This window comes from Eubalaena glacialis, chromosome 1 (genome assembly GCF_028564815.1).
Source record: "Eubalaena glacialis isolate mEubGla1 chromosome 1, mEubGla1.1.hap2.+ XY, whole genome shotgun sequence".
NCBI classification, from domain to species: Eukaryota; Metazoa; Chordata; class Mammalia; order Artiodactyla; family Balaenidae; genus Eubalaena; species Eubalaena glacialis.
In genome coordinates, this window is record NC_083716.1 from 147,693,755 (window position 1) to 147,711,891 (window position 18,137).

Sequence of the window (18,137 nt, forward strand, 5' to 3'; positions counted from 1 at the left end):
AAGTGTGTATGAATTTTTTCCAGACATATGAAAGAAATTTCAAAAAACTTTCATACAGTTTGACTTGAGGGCTTCATTCGACAGAAGAACACAGAATTTAGACGTGGAAGATATTTCTGAAGGAATCTCATCTGATGTGTTTTTAGTGGCTGTGAGAAAAATGACTTGGAAACACTAGAAAGCATCTCATCATTAGTTTACACCTCTAATGAGCCCATGATATAGAAGGAAGGAAAGAAAAACAACACACGTTTATAAGGGGAGTTAGGTGATTTCTTACCTGACAGATTTTTATAACATGGTGAGAAATTAACCACCATGCAATGCTCGTGTATTCTGAACACATTTAAATGCAGGTGATTCATAGATATTGATATATTTAGTGAGCCTTTTCTCCTCACCTGCTGGAAGTTGAGTATTCTGTTGCGTATTATGAGCCCTCATAGGGCAGAAATTCTGTCTTCTATTAAACTGTTACATTATATCCTCCAAATAGAGTTCTGCAGGATTCTAACTTGGTAAATATGGCACCACAGAAAGTCTAGGCAAATGTCTTTTTTTCTTAATGAAGGAAAAAACTTAAAAATAAAACCTTGCAGTTCAGAAACATGAGAAAAGCACTGCATTAATAATAAAATCTTAATTTTATTACTAATTGTTTATGAAAGTTAATATAAATGGTGTTGAGCATAAGTTTTGCGAGAATAATTTCTTGGCTGGCTGGTAAAGAGTTCTAATTCCCAGGATTTCTGGAAATGCAACATCTAATTGACAATTTTGTGACATGAATTCTGAGCTCTTTTTCTAAAATTATATTGATTTATTTGAGATTCAGAATATTTAAATGATGAAGTTTTTCTAGTAGCTCCATTGAGAGAAAATTCACTCTTTAAAGTGTACAACTTGGTAGTTTTTAGTGTATTTACGAAGTTGTGCAACCATCACCACAATCTAATTCCAGCACATTTTCATCACCCCCCAAAAGAAGCACTCTACCATGAGCAGTCATTCTCCATTGAATTATTTTTAATGAAAGAAAGTCAACTGAGATAAATGGAGCTACTCTAAGGTGTTGTAAAATCAGGGGGAGAGTCACTGATGTATAAAAAGCTTGGTTGTGGTGATGGCTCCTTCCTATTCACTGTCATGATTTAATTTAGAGTGATGGCTGCCAAATGTCTTACTGAAAGTGATGATTGATGTGCATTTATAAATGGTTTTCTTCCAGACAGGTTTTAATATTTCTCCATAGGAGGAAGGACTCAGAGAGGCAGTCTAAATGGAAGGAGAGGCTGAGAACTTTTAAAGCTGAGTTTGCATAGCCTGTCCTGTCTATTCTGAGTATATATTTTTTTGGTCTGGCTTAGGGGAGGGAGTGGTTGGAAATTAATTAAGAGCCTTGTCTTGCAGCTTCGTCAACAAGCAAGCTACTCTCTGTACTTAAATATTTATTTTGGATGGTTTCATTGTGGCTAATGGAGATCGCTGGGGGTCTAAAGCTACTCCAGGACCACTTGTGCACATGCAGACATAGTTGGCAGGCTACACTGTGTCCTAGAGAAGGACAATTTAATGCTTTTTTTCCTTGGATTTAGGATTCTTAATGACTACTCTTTCTCAACTCGAGTTTTTGAAGGTGCTCACCCTGCTTGTCTGGAAACTCTGATTTCCTGATTTTACTTGGTAGTCAGCTTGGACTTGTGTTTCCCACTCCCCAAGGCCCACAGCTGACCCTGATCACTTTGCTTCCAACCATGGCTGGGTAACTTGACCACAAGTCCTAGCCTTCCTTTCTGGAATCTGCCACACCAGATTAGCTGTCAGAGTTTAAATTCTCCCTTCCTCCTTTGTTACTCTCACCTGTATTAGCTATCCTTTTTGTTTGTTTTTTTTTGTTTGTTTTTGATATAATTTATGAATCATTTGTAATTTTATTTTGTTCACTTTTTTCCTGAAGTGTTTCATTCTTGCCGGTGTTTTTCAATTAGGGGACAAATCCCTTGAAGCCAAGAGACCTACCTGTGTATATTTCCTTGGTTAGCTGCAAACACAGAGAGATTCAGGACTTAAAAATCCCTTAGAATAAAATGAATGGGCATTTTTAACTGTTCATTTCCTGATCTTGTATTAGAACCTAAATACAATGCTTCAAGGTTACCAAGGGACTATGTTTACATTATTAGCTTATTAAGCATTTCTTATTTATTTGAAAATTCTTTTTTTTTTCCTGAGAGGGCAACAATTACTGGGGAATATGTTTCCAACATGCAAAGTGAGTTGTATCTTTCCATAAGCAAGCTTATAATTGGGCTCCTGCAGGCACACAGCTTCCCATATGGTACTTATGAGTCAATTAAAGCACCCTAACAAGCAATTACGGGTTTACTGTTTTATTCAATTTCCACAGCTCACACTGTTCCACTCAAAAGTTGCATGTATGTTATTTAGCATGCAATAATAAGCACACATTTTATTCAAATGTAGTTTTTGAAGAATGGGATCTCCAAATACTGTGTTTTTACCCACTGTGCTCTGCACAGAGAAAAAATACAAGGGGAAAATGAAAACCCTTGGAATATGGCAAGAACTGGCTTTTAATTCCAAATTGCCTCATTTGGATAACAGCAAGTGAAAATGTCTTCTCTACTACATACAATTGGCACAGAAATGGAGTTGCTAGGACATCCACTGGGAGAATTACAATACATGGAATGGCTGGTAGATTGAGCTCAGGTGATTGACGTCTGAAGGGGAAGGGCCTGGGTTTGGTCCTTGAGTGAAGTTGGCTTGGTCAGGCCAGGGTGACCCCCGTCTCTGTCCTGGGAGATGCAATGCTAGGGGGCCTCCTTCTCAGTTCCCACTTATGCTACCAGGGCTCCTGGCCGTGCCCCACACCAGTGCTGGCCACCTAGGGGAAGGATTAGGGCAGCCCTTCCCTCTCCCTGAGGCCAGAGTAACTAGGCACAGGCAAGCTGGGAAGACGATTCCACACAGCATCTGAAAGCCCGTATTGATGTCCATCCCAACCCTGGCCAGCTCTTGGCTCTCAAGCATGGGGTGGACTGTATCATTCCCAGGGACAGTTCAGAGCAGGGTCAACAAGACACGCTTGCTGTGAATGAGAGCTTAGACGGACGTAGCCTTCTTTTCCAGGACCTAGAACTTCCTATTCTTTCTAGCTGTTCTCACTCCCTTCTCAATCTCAGTACTTCTCTGCAGAGATTGTCCCTTCATTCACTCATGAAGCCAACAATAGAAGCGTTATAGTTGGATGGGACAAAGTGGCTTTGCATTTCACGTGGCTCAGACTCACCCAAATCCTGGTATTTGACATTGGAATGCACTTTTGTTTGATATAGAGGTACATTCTTACTTATGCTTCATCTTGAATAAGAAATAAGTCTGCCTGTTTCTTTTCCCTGAGGATACCCAACAGAGAGTGGGGAGAGTAATTCTCAAGGTAGCCTGAGTGGCTGAGGGAAGCTGGGCAGGGTGATTGAAAAACCAGAGAATTAAAACAAAACAAAACCAACCTGTTGTGAAAACAATGACTGGGGAAGGCATAGTAAACCTGATTGTGTCAACTCTGTTTTTCTTATTTTTGGAAGTCGATGAGGTAAGCTTGGTTCTTACTCTAGTGGATGATGCAGTGCTAGGAGGAAATACCTTTGCCCTATGTTGTAGGCTGGCTAACAGCCCCCCAAATGACCAGGCCCTAATCCCCAGAACCTGTGAATATCTTACCTTACATGGCAAAGGGGACCTTGCAGATGTGACTGATTAAGTTAAGGATCTTGTGGGGCGAACAGGCTGGTTACTCAGGTGGGTCCAATGCAATCACAAAAGACCCTGTAAGAGGGAGGCAGGAAGCAATGTGATGACGGAAGCAAAGAGACAGAAAAAGCGGCCGTGCTCATGCCATACTCTTGGCTTTGAAGTTTGAGGAAGGGGCTAGGAGTGAAGGGTGTAGGCAGCCACTGAAGCTGGAAAGGGCAAGGTACCTGTTTCTCCGTAGAGCCTCGAGGAGGAACCCGTCCTGCTGATATCTTGACTTTAGCCTGAGGAAACCGATTTTGGGCTTCTGACTCCTAGAATTGTAAGAAAAAAATTTTCTGTTCTTTTAAGCGGCTAAATTTTTGGTAATTTCTTACAGTGGCAACAGAAAACAGTAATACCCTGGAAACAAATTAACATTAAGAAACATCTTTCCTGAAACTAAAGGACCAATGACGTTGAGCTGGCCAGGAGAGCATCTAAGTCCTGAGCACCGACACCTAGCTCTCCAGAGGCGGGTTGCCCAATGACCCCTGCCTCCTACCTCATGGTGGGGCTTCAGAGAATCTGTCTGCTGTATTTAGGGGCGCCTTAATGTGTGTGCTCCCTTTTCAGGAGACACGTCAGTTCAGGCTCAGCTCTCCAGGGCCTCGGCAGCTGGTGGTGAAGCATGTGTATAGCAGGCTTCACATCAATATTTTTTAAATGCTTTTAAATTTGTGTCCTTAATCCAATCAGATTTCTGTCTCTGCATCCTGTCTGCCATTACGGCTTCAGGGAAAGGGACAGGATAAATGCCACCTCAGATGGGAGGCGGATGTGTCTCTCAAACAGGGAGAAGGAAAAGCCCTCCTCTTCTTGCCAGGGTGGGTGATTGGTAGTAAAAGAGAAGGGGGGGTTGCAGGGCGGGGAAGCAGAGCAGAAGAAACGTGTGTCGTGGTTTTCCCTGACTCAGGGCTGATGCTTTAGAGGTGAGAGTTTGGCTAAGGAAACAGAAGAAAGCTGAAGGTTTTCTGCAACGTGTCTTGTTTAGAACTCTGGGAAGAACTCTGGGATGGATTGGGAGGCTGGGATTGATGTATGTACACTACTATGTATGAAGTAGATGGCTGGTGAATGCCTACCATATAGCACAGGAAAAAAAGCTACAATCTGTTTGCAGGACATATATTGAGTTAACCTTAAAAATGCATTCCAGTACTCATTAGGTGCAGACAAATACTGTTGGATTCCACTTATACAAGGTACCTAGAATAGTCAAATTCATAGAGTCAGAAAGTACACCCGTAGATGCCAGGGGGTGGGGAAGGGGAATGGGGAGTTAGTATTTAATGGAGACAGTTTTCAGTTTAGGAAGGTGGAAAATTCAGGAGATGGCTTATGGTGAGAGTTGCGCAACAATGTGAATGTACTTCGTTCCACTGAACTGTCAGTTAAATATGGTTAAAATAGTATATTTCATATTATGTGACTTTTACCACCATAAAAAAACAGTAACAATAAAAGAACTCTGGGAAGAGATGCCCTACGGGGCGCCACTCCAGAAGTAGGGCCTTATTGCCGCCCCAGAAGCTCCCTGGGTTTCCCGTGCTACAAAGAGTCTGCAGAAATGCCTTCATGCCCGGGGGAAGGGTGGGGTCTGCAGAAATGCCTTCATGCCCGGGGGAAGGGTGGGATAGCTGCTGGTGCCAGCAGGCTTCACAGGAGAACCCGCTCTGACTCTCGCAGAGCACTGATCACGGGGCCCCAGCCGGATACGCCACACCAGGAGGGAGCCAGGTGGGCTGAGCTCTCATCAGCTTAGATGACAACAGCCCCTCATCAGGCCGAGAGGGAATGGTTTGTGAGATTTTCACCCTGAAGTGAGACTTTCCTGGTGGATGTCACCAGGGTGAGCAGCCAGCCGGTGGACGAGGGCCACTCTAATTGCAGATGCTGGCAGGGCCCTTCTTCACACAGATCTGAGACCCTTGCTGGCTGCCAGGCACCCAGATACCATCCTGGAGGGGGGAAAGGGAAATGGCTGGAAGAAAAACTGCACATTCACCTGAAAATAATTATTTCAAATAGGAAGGAGGCTAATTAAAATGGCCAAAACTGAGAGAGCTTTAATTGGCATTTGTACCTTTCCTGATTACCTGCTAGGAAGGGAGTTCTTAAGAAAGATTGCATCAGTCTATAATGAAATCATTGGAGTGGAGTGCATTTCTGTCCTTAGACTCGGCAAGAGCTGGCCTGCCCTGGCCTCCGTGCCTTAGAGGGCCCTTCTCTGACCTTCTTCTAGCCTGTTCCTTCCCACAGGCAAGAAGCCTCACTGGAGCCCATGCTTCCCCATCCATCCCCTTATCTAAACCCTGCTCAGCTGTCAGGACCTTGGAGTTCCCTGCCCTAATGGCCCTGAACCAGCTTCAAGAACTTACGGGGCCTCTTCTCTGAGTCTGACTCTGCAGCCTAGATCTGATGGGTGGACAGGGGTGGCTGATTTGTGAATTGAGCTTTGGGGGATTGACTGTAGTGCCCACTCATAAGTGTAAGACGGTCCCTCTGGGGGTAGAATCCAGCTGGGAGTGAAAGGAGAAGAGGGCTGGCCGGACACCCAGGGCTGGGCCCACAGTCCCTGTGCTGCCACATTCCAGCCTGAAACTCCAAGTCCTTCCAGAATTTTTATTGAACCCTCATGTTCCAAGTCATGAAGACATACATGTTAAGTAGGAGAATAGAACTGATCTATTACAGGTTTGTAAATTTCAAAGATAACTTCTAACTCTTTAGTCTTGTGGTTTGTGACCTCCTCTTGTATTCCAGTGCTGGTCCCCACATGTGTTAGGGGCAACCTGGCATTGCATCATTAAATTAGGGACCTTGCTACACAGACATGGAACATGTCATTACAAATGTTACGAGCCTTATCAAAGGAGAGGTCAAGGGTCTTAGAACGTGCATAGCAAGGGCAGGAAGCTGGGCTGTTATATTGCTTGTTCCTCTGCACAGGCATAAGGTGTGCCAGGCTCCTGTCTTCACTAGGTGCATCCAGTCATCCTTCATGCGTCCCCTCCATCCAGGAAGGCTCCTGACTGCGCAGAGCCTGAGGCCCCAGAGCCATGCTCTTGCAGGACCCTGAGCATAGTGAACTTTCATTTCCATGTTTCTTTCATTTGTGTATCCCAGGCCACCAGTGCAGGGTCTGCCCTATAGAACACGTTGTTCGAATGTCGTGTTAGCTGAGCAGTGGCTGCCCGCCCCCTCCCCTCCTCTCCTCTCCTTGATGTGCATGTAAACTGGGTTCTATACCTGATTGAAGCAGTTCACGATTGCAGGACAGCAAGCTAACAGCTCTTCTGTTTTTCTAGCATGTCACCCTCATTTCCTGGAAATCATGACCTCTTGAAACAAATTCTTCCTGCGCTTTCTTGAACTCCGGTCAGGAGCAACTTTGGGGAAGTAATGTGGGTGTCCTTGGTGAAGATGATGAATGTGAATAGATCTGAAGTAGCAGATTCCATTGCTTACTTAGTCTTTCCAGGTAGAACATTATCATTTCCTATTATAAGGCCAGCAACCCCTGCCCTCTTCATACCATAATTGAAAAGAAAACAAACTTATCCATGTCTGGCTGTCAGAGTTTAGAGGTGCTGGGGGGCAGAAAGACTAGCCATTTAGTAGTAGTTAATAATCTGCTGATCTCAGTCACCAGTAAAGCCTAAGAAGGCTGCCTAACCGTCCCACATTGACAGCCAGCGTCTTCAAAAACTTAACTACGAGACACGCTGAGAATTCATACAGGTCCTTGCTTTATTTCTTTAGCTAAATTCTCTGATAATTTTACATTTCCTGCTAAGCCATTCCTTTTCATGTTGCTAGAATTGAAAATAATCAGATAACAGCAGAAAGCAGTTAGGAACTTTTTTCCCCTTTTTGGTGATTTTTTTTCTCCCAAGGCTCAGGCTGTGTGGTGATTAAGAGAAAGATCAAGCTGAACTCAATTCTATGTGTTATATACATTGCTAGACACTATTAATAGGAAAATGTGACCCTCAGGCATCACAGAGATGTTTGGAGGGTTCCAGGTCACCCAACCATATCCACTTACCAGGTGACTGTTCTTATCTGAGAGCTCTTGTCTCAACAGCTTAGCTGAACCACCTGCTTCTCCATCATTCCTTAGTGAGAATACCCATCTGTTCCAGGCAGCTACTCCGAGAGCTTTCTGCCCAAAGCTTAAGATAGCTGAATTTCAAACAATGCACAGTGAGATTGTTCTGCAGCTATTTGAGCTAATTTTACCTGGGAGTACAATTTTCCTCCAGGAAAGACAGCAGTATTTCAAGTTTAATAAATAAAATATAATTAAGCATCAAATTGCCACTCTGCTTAAATGATTCATTCCAGGTAGAAATGTATGACAGGAATGGTCAGTAGTGAATACCTCTTCCTTGCCTCATGGAAAGACCTTTCCCACTAGTATAGTACAGTATTTTAAATACTTAAAAACATCAAAAGAGACATCTTTTCTCTAGATTGTGACCTGCAAGTGATGTGCTGTGATCCAAAAGTCCCAGAACTCAGAGTTCAACTAAATAGCAGGTGTCTGACAGGTCCATTCTCTGTAATGGCCTATTTTTTTCATGCCTGCCCTGAACACACCCTTTCCATTCACGACTGAAGTACCTACTTTTCTCTTGTTTACCAGGATTTCCCCATTGGTTATTGCCATTAGGGAAACTACATTACTGTGCTACTATTATCTGTCTACCTGCCTGTCACTGCCACTACTATAGCCTCCCAAAAGCTAGATTATTTATATGTACATGTATATCTGCATACACACACAGAAAATACTTTTATAAATTATTCATAGTTCCTTATATTTTGTGACCAAGTGATTGGATGGATGGATGAATAAATGGGTCAATTTCAGTAAGGTCTATTAGGGAAGAAGGTATAGGTAATAAAGATCCAGGTGTATAAGCAGCGTAGTGTCTAGTCTGCCATGGAGGTAGAGAAAGTGACCTTAAGAAGGTTTATTCCTGATCCCAGGGCATAAGCTATTTTTTCTGCCTTATGTTTATTCTTCTTGTGATCAGTAACGAAGCTCAAATGCTCCTAATAGTCTGAAAAGCGTTGCTACAATATATGCCCCTAAGTATTACTTAGATGTTAAAATTCTCATGAATTCAGCGTTAGCACAGAGGGGCATGGCACCTGTTTTTGTTGGATATGACCACCTCAGTAAGTGAGGTGAAAATATGGCCGGCACTCTTGTGCAAATACTCACGCTTTTCTCATTAGACTCTTTAAGTACTAGGGATTTTGATCTTGGTGCTTCTGGAAAGAATTCCCAGCAGACCTTAGATTCCAGTTTCTGACTTCCTGGAGTTGTGGTCTTATATGGTAGCTTGTACTGTAGCCCCATTTTTATAGACACTAAGCATAATGCAAGAGCATCACTTGGAAATATAACACAATATCCTTGGGAGGACCATGCCGTCCTTGGAAGAGCCTACTGACTTCAACATTATAATTTAAGGGAGGCTCCAGTCACATTTCTTAGGGATCAAGAGGGTTTGGTAGGGTTTGGAAAATTCTTCCTGAGCCAAGGCAAGAGATGGTGGAATCTTCTTTGCAGCCATGTCTTACATTTCATTTCCAATAGCCTTCCTCATAATAATAGAAACTCTCCAGGCAGATGTACCAAGTGCTTAGTTCTGTGCTAAACACTTCATCTGCATCAATTTATCATAAGATGTAGGTATTATCATTCCCGTTGTATGGATGAGTTAATTGTTTTAGTAGAATTTACATAATTTGCCCAAGGTAACAGTAAAAAAAAAAAAAAATGAAGGTCTCTTTAGTTCTGTTAAACACCAAGGCCCACAATTTGATAAGTACACTCTACTTACCACCTCTGATTTAGTCCTCAAAGAAATTATTTGACTTAAGGAGTCTATACACACTTAATATTGCCCACAGAACTATATATTGTAGGTTAAAAATAATATAGTTTAAAAATATCCTTTGAATAGATACATATGTATGTATAACTGAATCACTTTGCTGTACACTTGAAACTAACACAACATTGTTAATCAACTATGCTCCAATATAAGATAAAAATTTAAAAAAATATCCTTTGCCCATGAGTTGCCCAGTGGAAGGGGCCTCTGAATTGGGTTGTACCTCTAGCTACTAGTTATCCCCACTTACTCTAAATGTCTTCCCTTTTCATTTCCTTTGTATGTATCTGTCATCTTTCCTTTGCTGGGTTTCCAGTCCTGCATACTTCTCGCCTGCTATTTCTTCACGTTTTGCCTACCCTCTAGTATCATTCAATACCCAGTCATTTGATGAATGTTTACTAAATGATTCCTTTTATACTAGAACGTTCCGAGAAGTAAATTGTTTTATTCAACTTGTTCATGTTTTTATTTCTAGTGGTTCTTTTCACACTTGAAAGTAAATTAGGATCTTGAACTTGAAGAAATCTGAGAACCATAATGCCTGGCCTAAACTGATGATTGCATGCTATGTAGCATATCGATTGCCACTCACCCCTGACTTGATCATCAGTGATAACCTAGAGCAATGGTCTTCAGTCTAATGTGGGTCAAGTTCATACTACAACTCTGAATGCATTCTGTGGCCCTTAGAATCCTCCAAAGCTTCCATTAGACTACTGGGTCACTTTGTGCAGGAGTGATGGATCTGATTTATTCTATGTAGTCCTGTTAATGAATTGAATGTGTTAAGGGCATATCTAGTATATCGGTTGACTAATGGTGATTTTAAGTGTAGTACAGAATCAGGTGAAGATTCACCCAGTTTTCTCTTCACCTTAATCTGAGGATGGCCAAGGAAGAAATGAGGTGTGGTGAGCGAGAGTGTGTACATGTATACCTGCTAGAACTATCAGCCTGCTTGATTTAAAACAAATATAAAGGATAATAATAATAGCCTTTACTTGGCTCTTGGTGGGTGGAGACACTGCTTTGAGAATTCACACAGCCCTTTGTTTATGTGCTCTTATAATACTCATTTTAACAATGAGACCAAAGCATAAACAATTTAAATAACTCATCTCAGTTCACATAACACCCAGGTGTTTGGAGATGGAATTTGCATTCATGGCACTTAGTAACAGTGTCTGTGAATTCTGTCATATGCTAAAGCTATTCTTTCTTAGTTTCTTGTGCAAAGAGTTCAATATAGACGTTCATAAATCCAGTGTATTCTAATTTAGACAGTTTGTAGAACTTAAAAATATCATTGAATGTTTATCATAGCTTTCAAATTTTAAACTTATTGAAATGAAATATAGAAAGTGAATATTTTATAAATTTATTTATTTTAGGCTGTGTTGGGTCTTCGTTGCTGTGCATAGGCTTTCTCTAGTTGCGGCGAGCAGGGGCTACTCTTCATTGTGGGGCGCGGGCTTCTCATTGCGGTGGCTTCTCTTGCTGCGGAGCACGGGCTCTAGATGTGTGGGCTTCAGTAGTTGCAGTGCGTGGGCTCAGTAGTTGTGGCTCGCGGGCTCTAGAGCACAGGCTCAGTAGTTGTGGCGCATGGGCTTAGTTGCTCCTCGGCATGTGGGATCTTCCCAGACCAGGGCTCAAACACGTGTCCCCTGCATTGGCAGGCAGATTCTTAACCACTGTGCCATGAGGGAAGTCCTAGAAAATGAATATTTTAAAATAATGTATTATCATTGGAAAAACTCTTCATTTGTATATTCATAGAGGTTTAATTTTCAAACAGCAATACTTTTTGAAAGTATTTAAAATTCCTCTTCATATTATTCAGTGCATTGTCATCTTGGAAAAAAAAAATTAACTTGGCATGATAAAAATCCCCTAAATTAACTCCAAATTAGTTATCTAAACATGAAATTCAAGTAACATTTGCTTGTACACTACTTAAGAAAGTATCTTATTTTATTCATCAACAAAGAAAATGCAGGTGATGTTGGTTTGATGTGCAATGGATTTTGTTCCTAGGATGTGGATAAAAACAAGAACAAAAACTATTCAAAATTAATGAATAGCCCCACCTGCTATGGAGCAGATGTACAAACTGGGAAGTATTGTGTGTGTATCCATTGTCATCTTAGCTGATTCCTTTGTCCTAAAGCATTAGCTAGGTTTGGCTTTCACCAGTAAATAGATAGATAGATGGATAGATAGATAGATAGTTGGATAAATGGTGTTCAGATTGACTTATTCTCTGCTGTGCTCAGAATAAAGAAAGAAATTCAGAATATAAGAGAAATGGGCAACTGAAAGCCCCTGTGTATACTTACCCTGTGTTAAAGAAGTGTATATAAAGAGTTCTTAACAACATTGTTCCTAGGCTGTGGTCTCTTTATTCCTTGTGACTTGGTAGATTTTCAAGAGCTGTAATAAAAATGATCCTAAACCATAGTTTCTTTAGGATGATGAATGCAGCAAATATCCATTAACAAATACCATGTCCAAAGGCATCATGCCAAAAGTGGGTGGTCAGTGGGCAGGCTGGATCAGAACCACTTGGGACACTTAAAGACAAAAATATTCCTGGACTTCTCCCCCGGAGATGCTGATTTAGTAGGTCTGAAGTTATGCCATCAGAACTCTATGTTCTCAGAGACGTCCGTGATTAGGAATCGGTTGAGAAGTGTAGTTTTCAACTGGGGGTGACATTTGGCAATGTGTGAAGTCATTTTTGGTTTTCAAAACTGGGAGGGTGTGTGTGCTATTGGCATCTAATGGGTTGAGGCCAGGAATGCTGCTAAGTATCTTACAATGCACAGGACACACTTGTGTACCCACAAAATGAAATTATCCAATCTAAATCGTCAGTGGTGCCAAGGTTGAGACATGCTGGTCTAGAAAATAAAGATATATCCTTAGAGTCCATAATTAGGGTGAAAAAAAGATGCACAAAAATACCATTCATTCTTAATAAAATAAATGGCATTAGTCCAAAGACTCAAAAAATTAAGCAAAATCTCAAAAATGTTTTACCTTGAGATTATCAGTTCATGGTATGACTGGAGACATTCCAGCTGAAAAAGTATGTGAGAAACATCTGCAACTGGTAGGATATTTGTATTGGGGATTATCTGGATAGATTATGCCGTATTTTAAAAAAATAAATAAAAATTTTAACTGATCCTGAAATGTTAGCAAGGGAAAAAATGTTTACTTGTAGAAAGCAGAAATTCCTTTTAAAATACTGACTGAAGTGAAAAATAGGGCCATTTACATAAGTGCCATTTAAACAAGTCAACAAAAATCAAATCTAGGAGAAGTTCAGATGATTTTTTGGTGGTTTTGTCCTTTTTTGTCCTCCTATTACTCTTTTTTTTTTTTCCAGTTGTTGATTTTTTTTTTTTTTGGAGTATAATTGCTTTACAACGTTGTGTTAGTTTCTGCTATACAGTGAAGTGAATCAGCTATATGTATACCTATATCCCCTCCCTCTAGGACTTCCCTCCCACCACCCCTCTCCACCATCCCACCCATCTAGGTCGGTCGTCACAGAGCACCGAGCTGAGCTTCCTGTGCTTTATAGGATGTTCCCGCTAGCCATTTATTTTATGCACGATAGTGTATATATGTCAATCCTAATCTCCCAATTCGTTCCACCCTCTCCTTCCCCTCCTGTGTCCACGTGTCCGTTCTCTATGTCTACGTCTCTATTCCTGCCCTGCAAATCGGTTCATCTGTACCATTTTTCTAGATTCCACATATATGCATTAATATACGATAATTGTTTTTCTCTTTCTGGCTTACTTCACTCTGTATGACAGACTCTAGGTCCATCCAGGAATGAAATTGGGCCATTTGTAGAGATGTGGGTGGACCTCCTATTATTATTCTTTTACAGATTCTCTTTTCTAGTTTTGTATCATCTCTAGAGATCAAATGCTCACAGGCAGGACATACAAAAAATTACTGAATGTTATTTTGGTTGCTGTCAATGCTGGGTTTGGATTAATAACGAAACCAATTAAATTCTCAAATACCTCCACTGACAACAATAAATGTCTAATTTCCAGAGAGAAATAAGGTTAGCTATGTTGAACACCTTTTGCAATCACAGTGATAACCAAACTTTTCAAACATTGGGGAATTCTGCTATTTCATCCAAGAACCAGCAGCAGCTTGATTTAATTAAAATAATAACAAAAGAATCCATGTTTTTTTAGCTGTCTCATGCATCTCTGGTAATAACCAGTCGGCAGAAATGACGGAATGCCTCAAGCAGACAAATGGCATGCCTCCCCTTGTGCAAGAATGTACAGTACCCTGTCATGATGACTGCACCTTCACTGCTTGGTCCAAGTTTACGCCCTGCTCCACGAATTGTGAAACAACTCGAAGTAGACGGCGACAGCTCACAGGTAGGGTGTGCTTTTCATTCTTTAGCTTCAGGCAAGTGATGCTCTCCTGAACCGATCAAGGAGAATGTAAGTTCCAGAAGGATGGGAAATTGTATCAGGTCTCTCCCCTCCCCTCCCCTCCCTGCCATTATGCATCCTCAGTGCCAATGCTTGGCACATAATAGGTACTCAATTAATACTTGTGAAACAAATGAAAGTTGTGAACCATTCCAAAGCTATGAAGTTCTCCTCTATACAGCTTTATAATCTTTGTAGTCATAAATGGCAATATATCCACCAACTTCCTGGAGTAGTTAATGGCAGAGTTTCTAGTGTTTTTCATGCCAGGATCTCAGCAAGCTTGAAAGCAGTCTCTAATTTGTGAAGAACATCAAAGGCAGATCTCACCTATGTCATTATCTTTTGCCATTAACTTTTAAGTAACTTGATATTTTAAAATTTTAGTGGTGGAAGGCAAAAATTGAATTACAGGGACTTCCCTGGTGGTGCAGTGGTTAAGAATCCGCCTGCCAATGCAGGGGACACAGGTTCAATCCCTGGTCTGGGAAGATCCCATGTGCCACGGAGCAGCTAAGCCTGCGTGCCGCAACTACTGAGCCTGCACTCTAGAGCCCACAAGCCACAACTGTAGAGCCACATGCCACAACTACTGAAGCCCACATGCCCTAGAGCCCACGTGCTGCAACTACTGAAGCCCGCACACCTAGAGCCCATGCTCTGCAAGAAGAGAAGCCACCAAAATGAGAAACCTGCGCACTGCAACGAAGAGTAGCCCCTGCTCACCACAACTAGAGAAAGCCCGTGTGCAGCAGGGAAGGCCCAGCACAGCCAAAAAAAGAAAAAACAAATCGAATTACATACATAGATTCTGCTTTTGTGGTATATGCTAATTATTGGTCCTATTTACATCCTTGAAATTTAGTGGAAATTAAAGCAATGAGTAGTTTAATCAAGGTCTTAGAGCAATTTTTGCCTATAATATACAAATAATTGATGTAGTAATATATCCTACTTCTTATCTAGATAAATATGGCAGAACTTCTCTTCGTTGAATGTTTTTTCATATTTGCAGAAAACTTAATTCAGGGAATGAAGAATCAAAGGAAAATGCCAAAATAATAATTGGGTTAATAAAATTGGTGTTGACATTGAAGAATTAAGCACAGATGACCATTTTTTCTCATGAGCAATTCAAGTGCTAATTCTCTCAGTTTCAAGACCTTTGTTTGAAAGCATTGCATACAAGATTGTTTTACATTTAACTCACTCTAATGGATTGACAACATCCATGAGAGCCCTTAACAGGATTTCTGCGCACAAATCAGGAGCCCATTTGTAAGTACAGGTGAAACGTATACTCACAAATAGAAACATCAAATTAAATGTTATACTTTGATATTTCTTCTATAAAAATTTGTTCATATATAATTTTATGCAACATTGCTTATGTTTCTAAGATAAAACAAATTTCTTATTCTCTAACAATATAATGGGATAGAATGTATATGACAGGAATAATTCCAAGTTCAGGGGCAATTTAATGGAACTTGGTTTGCATGTTCCTACATAATCCTTCAGAAGCCATTATCCTAGCAACTCTGTCTATATCTTTGAGATGAGAGAGAATTTCCTTGAGAGGGAAAGAAAGTTTTTAATTAATGGCCAATTTTTTTTTCTTTGTCTTGAAGGTTTGCTAATGATGTTTTGTACCTGTAAACTGAGAATGAAATAATTGAAAATCCTAGGATACTTATTCATTTTGCAACCAGTACAGTTTGTGTTATCAATTGTCAAAATTTTGATGAATTCGACTTTTATTTAACATATACTTTTAAGGTAAATACTGAAGAACTGTTATATTTTTCCTTGCAAACTCTATCCTAAGAATTACATTAATATTTAGAATTTCTTTTCTAAATTATTAACTGCTATGCTTTTGCCTAGCTGATTGATCTTTGTATGTCTCAGTATCTAGATGACACCTAAACAACTGGCTAATTTCATGAAATACATGAGTTGTTAAAATCAATCAAATGAATTATATAGTAGTGTCAACTGAAAGAAAAATGCACAGTGTGAGAGTTGTGAGTTAAGGTTTATCCAGGGGCTTACTGAGGACTGTTGCCCCGGAGACAGCCTCTTAGATAGCTCTGAGGGACTGCTCCCAACAGGTAGGGGAGAAGGCTAGTTTATATGTGATTTTGTTGTTGTTAAGAAATATATGCAGTCACCATACATCTTGGTAGAAACTTACTGCTAGTCACAAAGAACAGCAATCTCAAGGTAATGATCATAGTGCTTTCTATGTATGGGAAGATACAAGAAGTGGGGTTTATTTAAATTCTTCCTGAAATGCATCTAACTATCTAAGGGTCTATTTGTTCAAAGCACAGAGTATCCTTTTATTGTCTTTAATTTCCTCTGTTAGAAGCACTGAGTGTACGGTCAGTCAGTGACTGCAATGGGTTAAGCTTTGTAGACTTGGATGGAGAATGACATACTCTTTGGTCTTCTTTTGTTGGAAGTTCCCCCATTTTGGTCATAAATTCAACCAAAGTTTGAGAGCCGTTTCATGACCAATTTGTTCTAGGGCCCTATGTCAAGGATTTCATAGGATTTCGTTGATAGACCACTCAATGTGCTATGACTGAATTGGACCCTTCTAATGGTAACCATAAAGGTCTCTGGACCACCTGTCTTACTAGTCTCTTATGGTCCAGGAAATGGTTCTCCCTGATGGTTTCTTCCCATATCTAGAGTTACAGTATTATGATCAATTTAATTCTATATAGAACTATATATTCGATCAATCATTTCAAATCTCTTAGTCATTACTACTTTTGTTGGAGACTCAGTTGTAGATTTGGTAATGCAAGAATAAACAATCTTATAAGCAGAATACAAGTTCTATAGCTAGAAGTATTAATAAGGTCATAGTGAGGATTTATGCCATGAACTTCCAGCATCAAACCAGTTCTTGAGATCACCAAGACTAGGGAGCAGATCGTTTAAGGCAGAAATCTGATTTTTTTTATGTGGGTCATTAAATGTGTTCTATTACAAGCCCAACAGAGTCATTAAACTTAAATGACTGTTGCCTGGTGTTACCCATATAAATCCATTCCATAATTGAGGAAGAGTCCTTCCTGATAAGTGGGAGGTTATGTTTTTTGAATTAAATTTAGCTCATTGTTCTGATTGAGCTTGAGTAACTTTGATAGAAAATTCATATTTATGTTAAAGTAAATTTTCTAAGGGACCATCCAATCAGATCCTTGGAGAGGAGAAATCCACCAAGGTGAACCAGAAGTACTGGACGTAGGTAATTGACCATAAACCAAAAAATGAGATAGATTTTTAAAAATTTGCATAGGATTGTGCCCATGATAGAAAAACATTTGGTTCACATGTAAAAATCCAAGAAATCAAGATTCGGCCTGGCATCTTGGAATAACTATCTGCTTCTGATGCCCTCATCTCTTCCTGCTATGGGTATGGTTTCTTTTCTGTTTGAGTATTGTGTCAAGGTGAGTTTGAGGTTAGCAATCCTCTCTATAGACCAGTCCAGTACAGGGCCCTTTTTAAATGGGAAATATGAATCTAAGAGTCAATTCCCTTTAGTCTTGTTGTGCATGAGCTACTTAAGAGTATCTGATAAGGGTCTTTCCATCTAAGCTGAAGAGAGTCCTTTAAATGATGTCTTTTCCAGTATATATTCTTCTGGTTGTAGTCATAGGGTATCCGGTCTTTATCCAAACATAGATTACTGTGATAAACTTCAGAAACAAGCTAAAAATGTTCTTTTAACAAGTGACTTAAACTTTTGTGATAATGTAACATAGCAACAGGAGCCATCTAGGAAGTGAGTTTCAGGCAGTAAATACCAAAACCTTATAGATAATTAATAGCACAAGAACTTGATATCTATAAACATATTTTACTGAAACATATTTTTTCTCTAAAGTCATCCTCATTTCCACCAAAT

General features: G+C 40.3%; 1 protein-coding gene across 1 annotated transcript in view; it reads left to right on the top strand.

Annotated features, from left to right (window-relative positions):
* THSD7B (thrombospondin type 1 domain containing 7B) overlaps positions 1–18,137 on the top strand; it is a 787,061-nt gene that overhangs the window by 502,738 nt on the left and 266,186 nt on the right. The window contains exon 12 of the mRNA XM_061199619.1: positions 13,958–14,152. Within this exon, the coding sequence (XP_061055602.1) occupies positions 13,958–14,152 (195 nt within the window). The remainder of the gene's footprint in view (positions 1–13,957; positions 14,153–18,137) is intronic.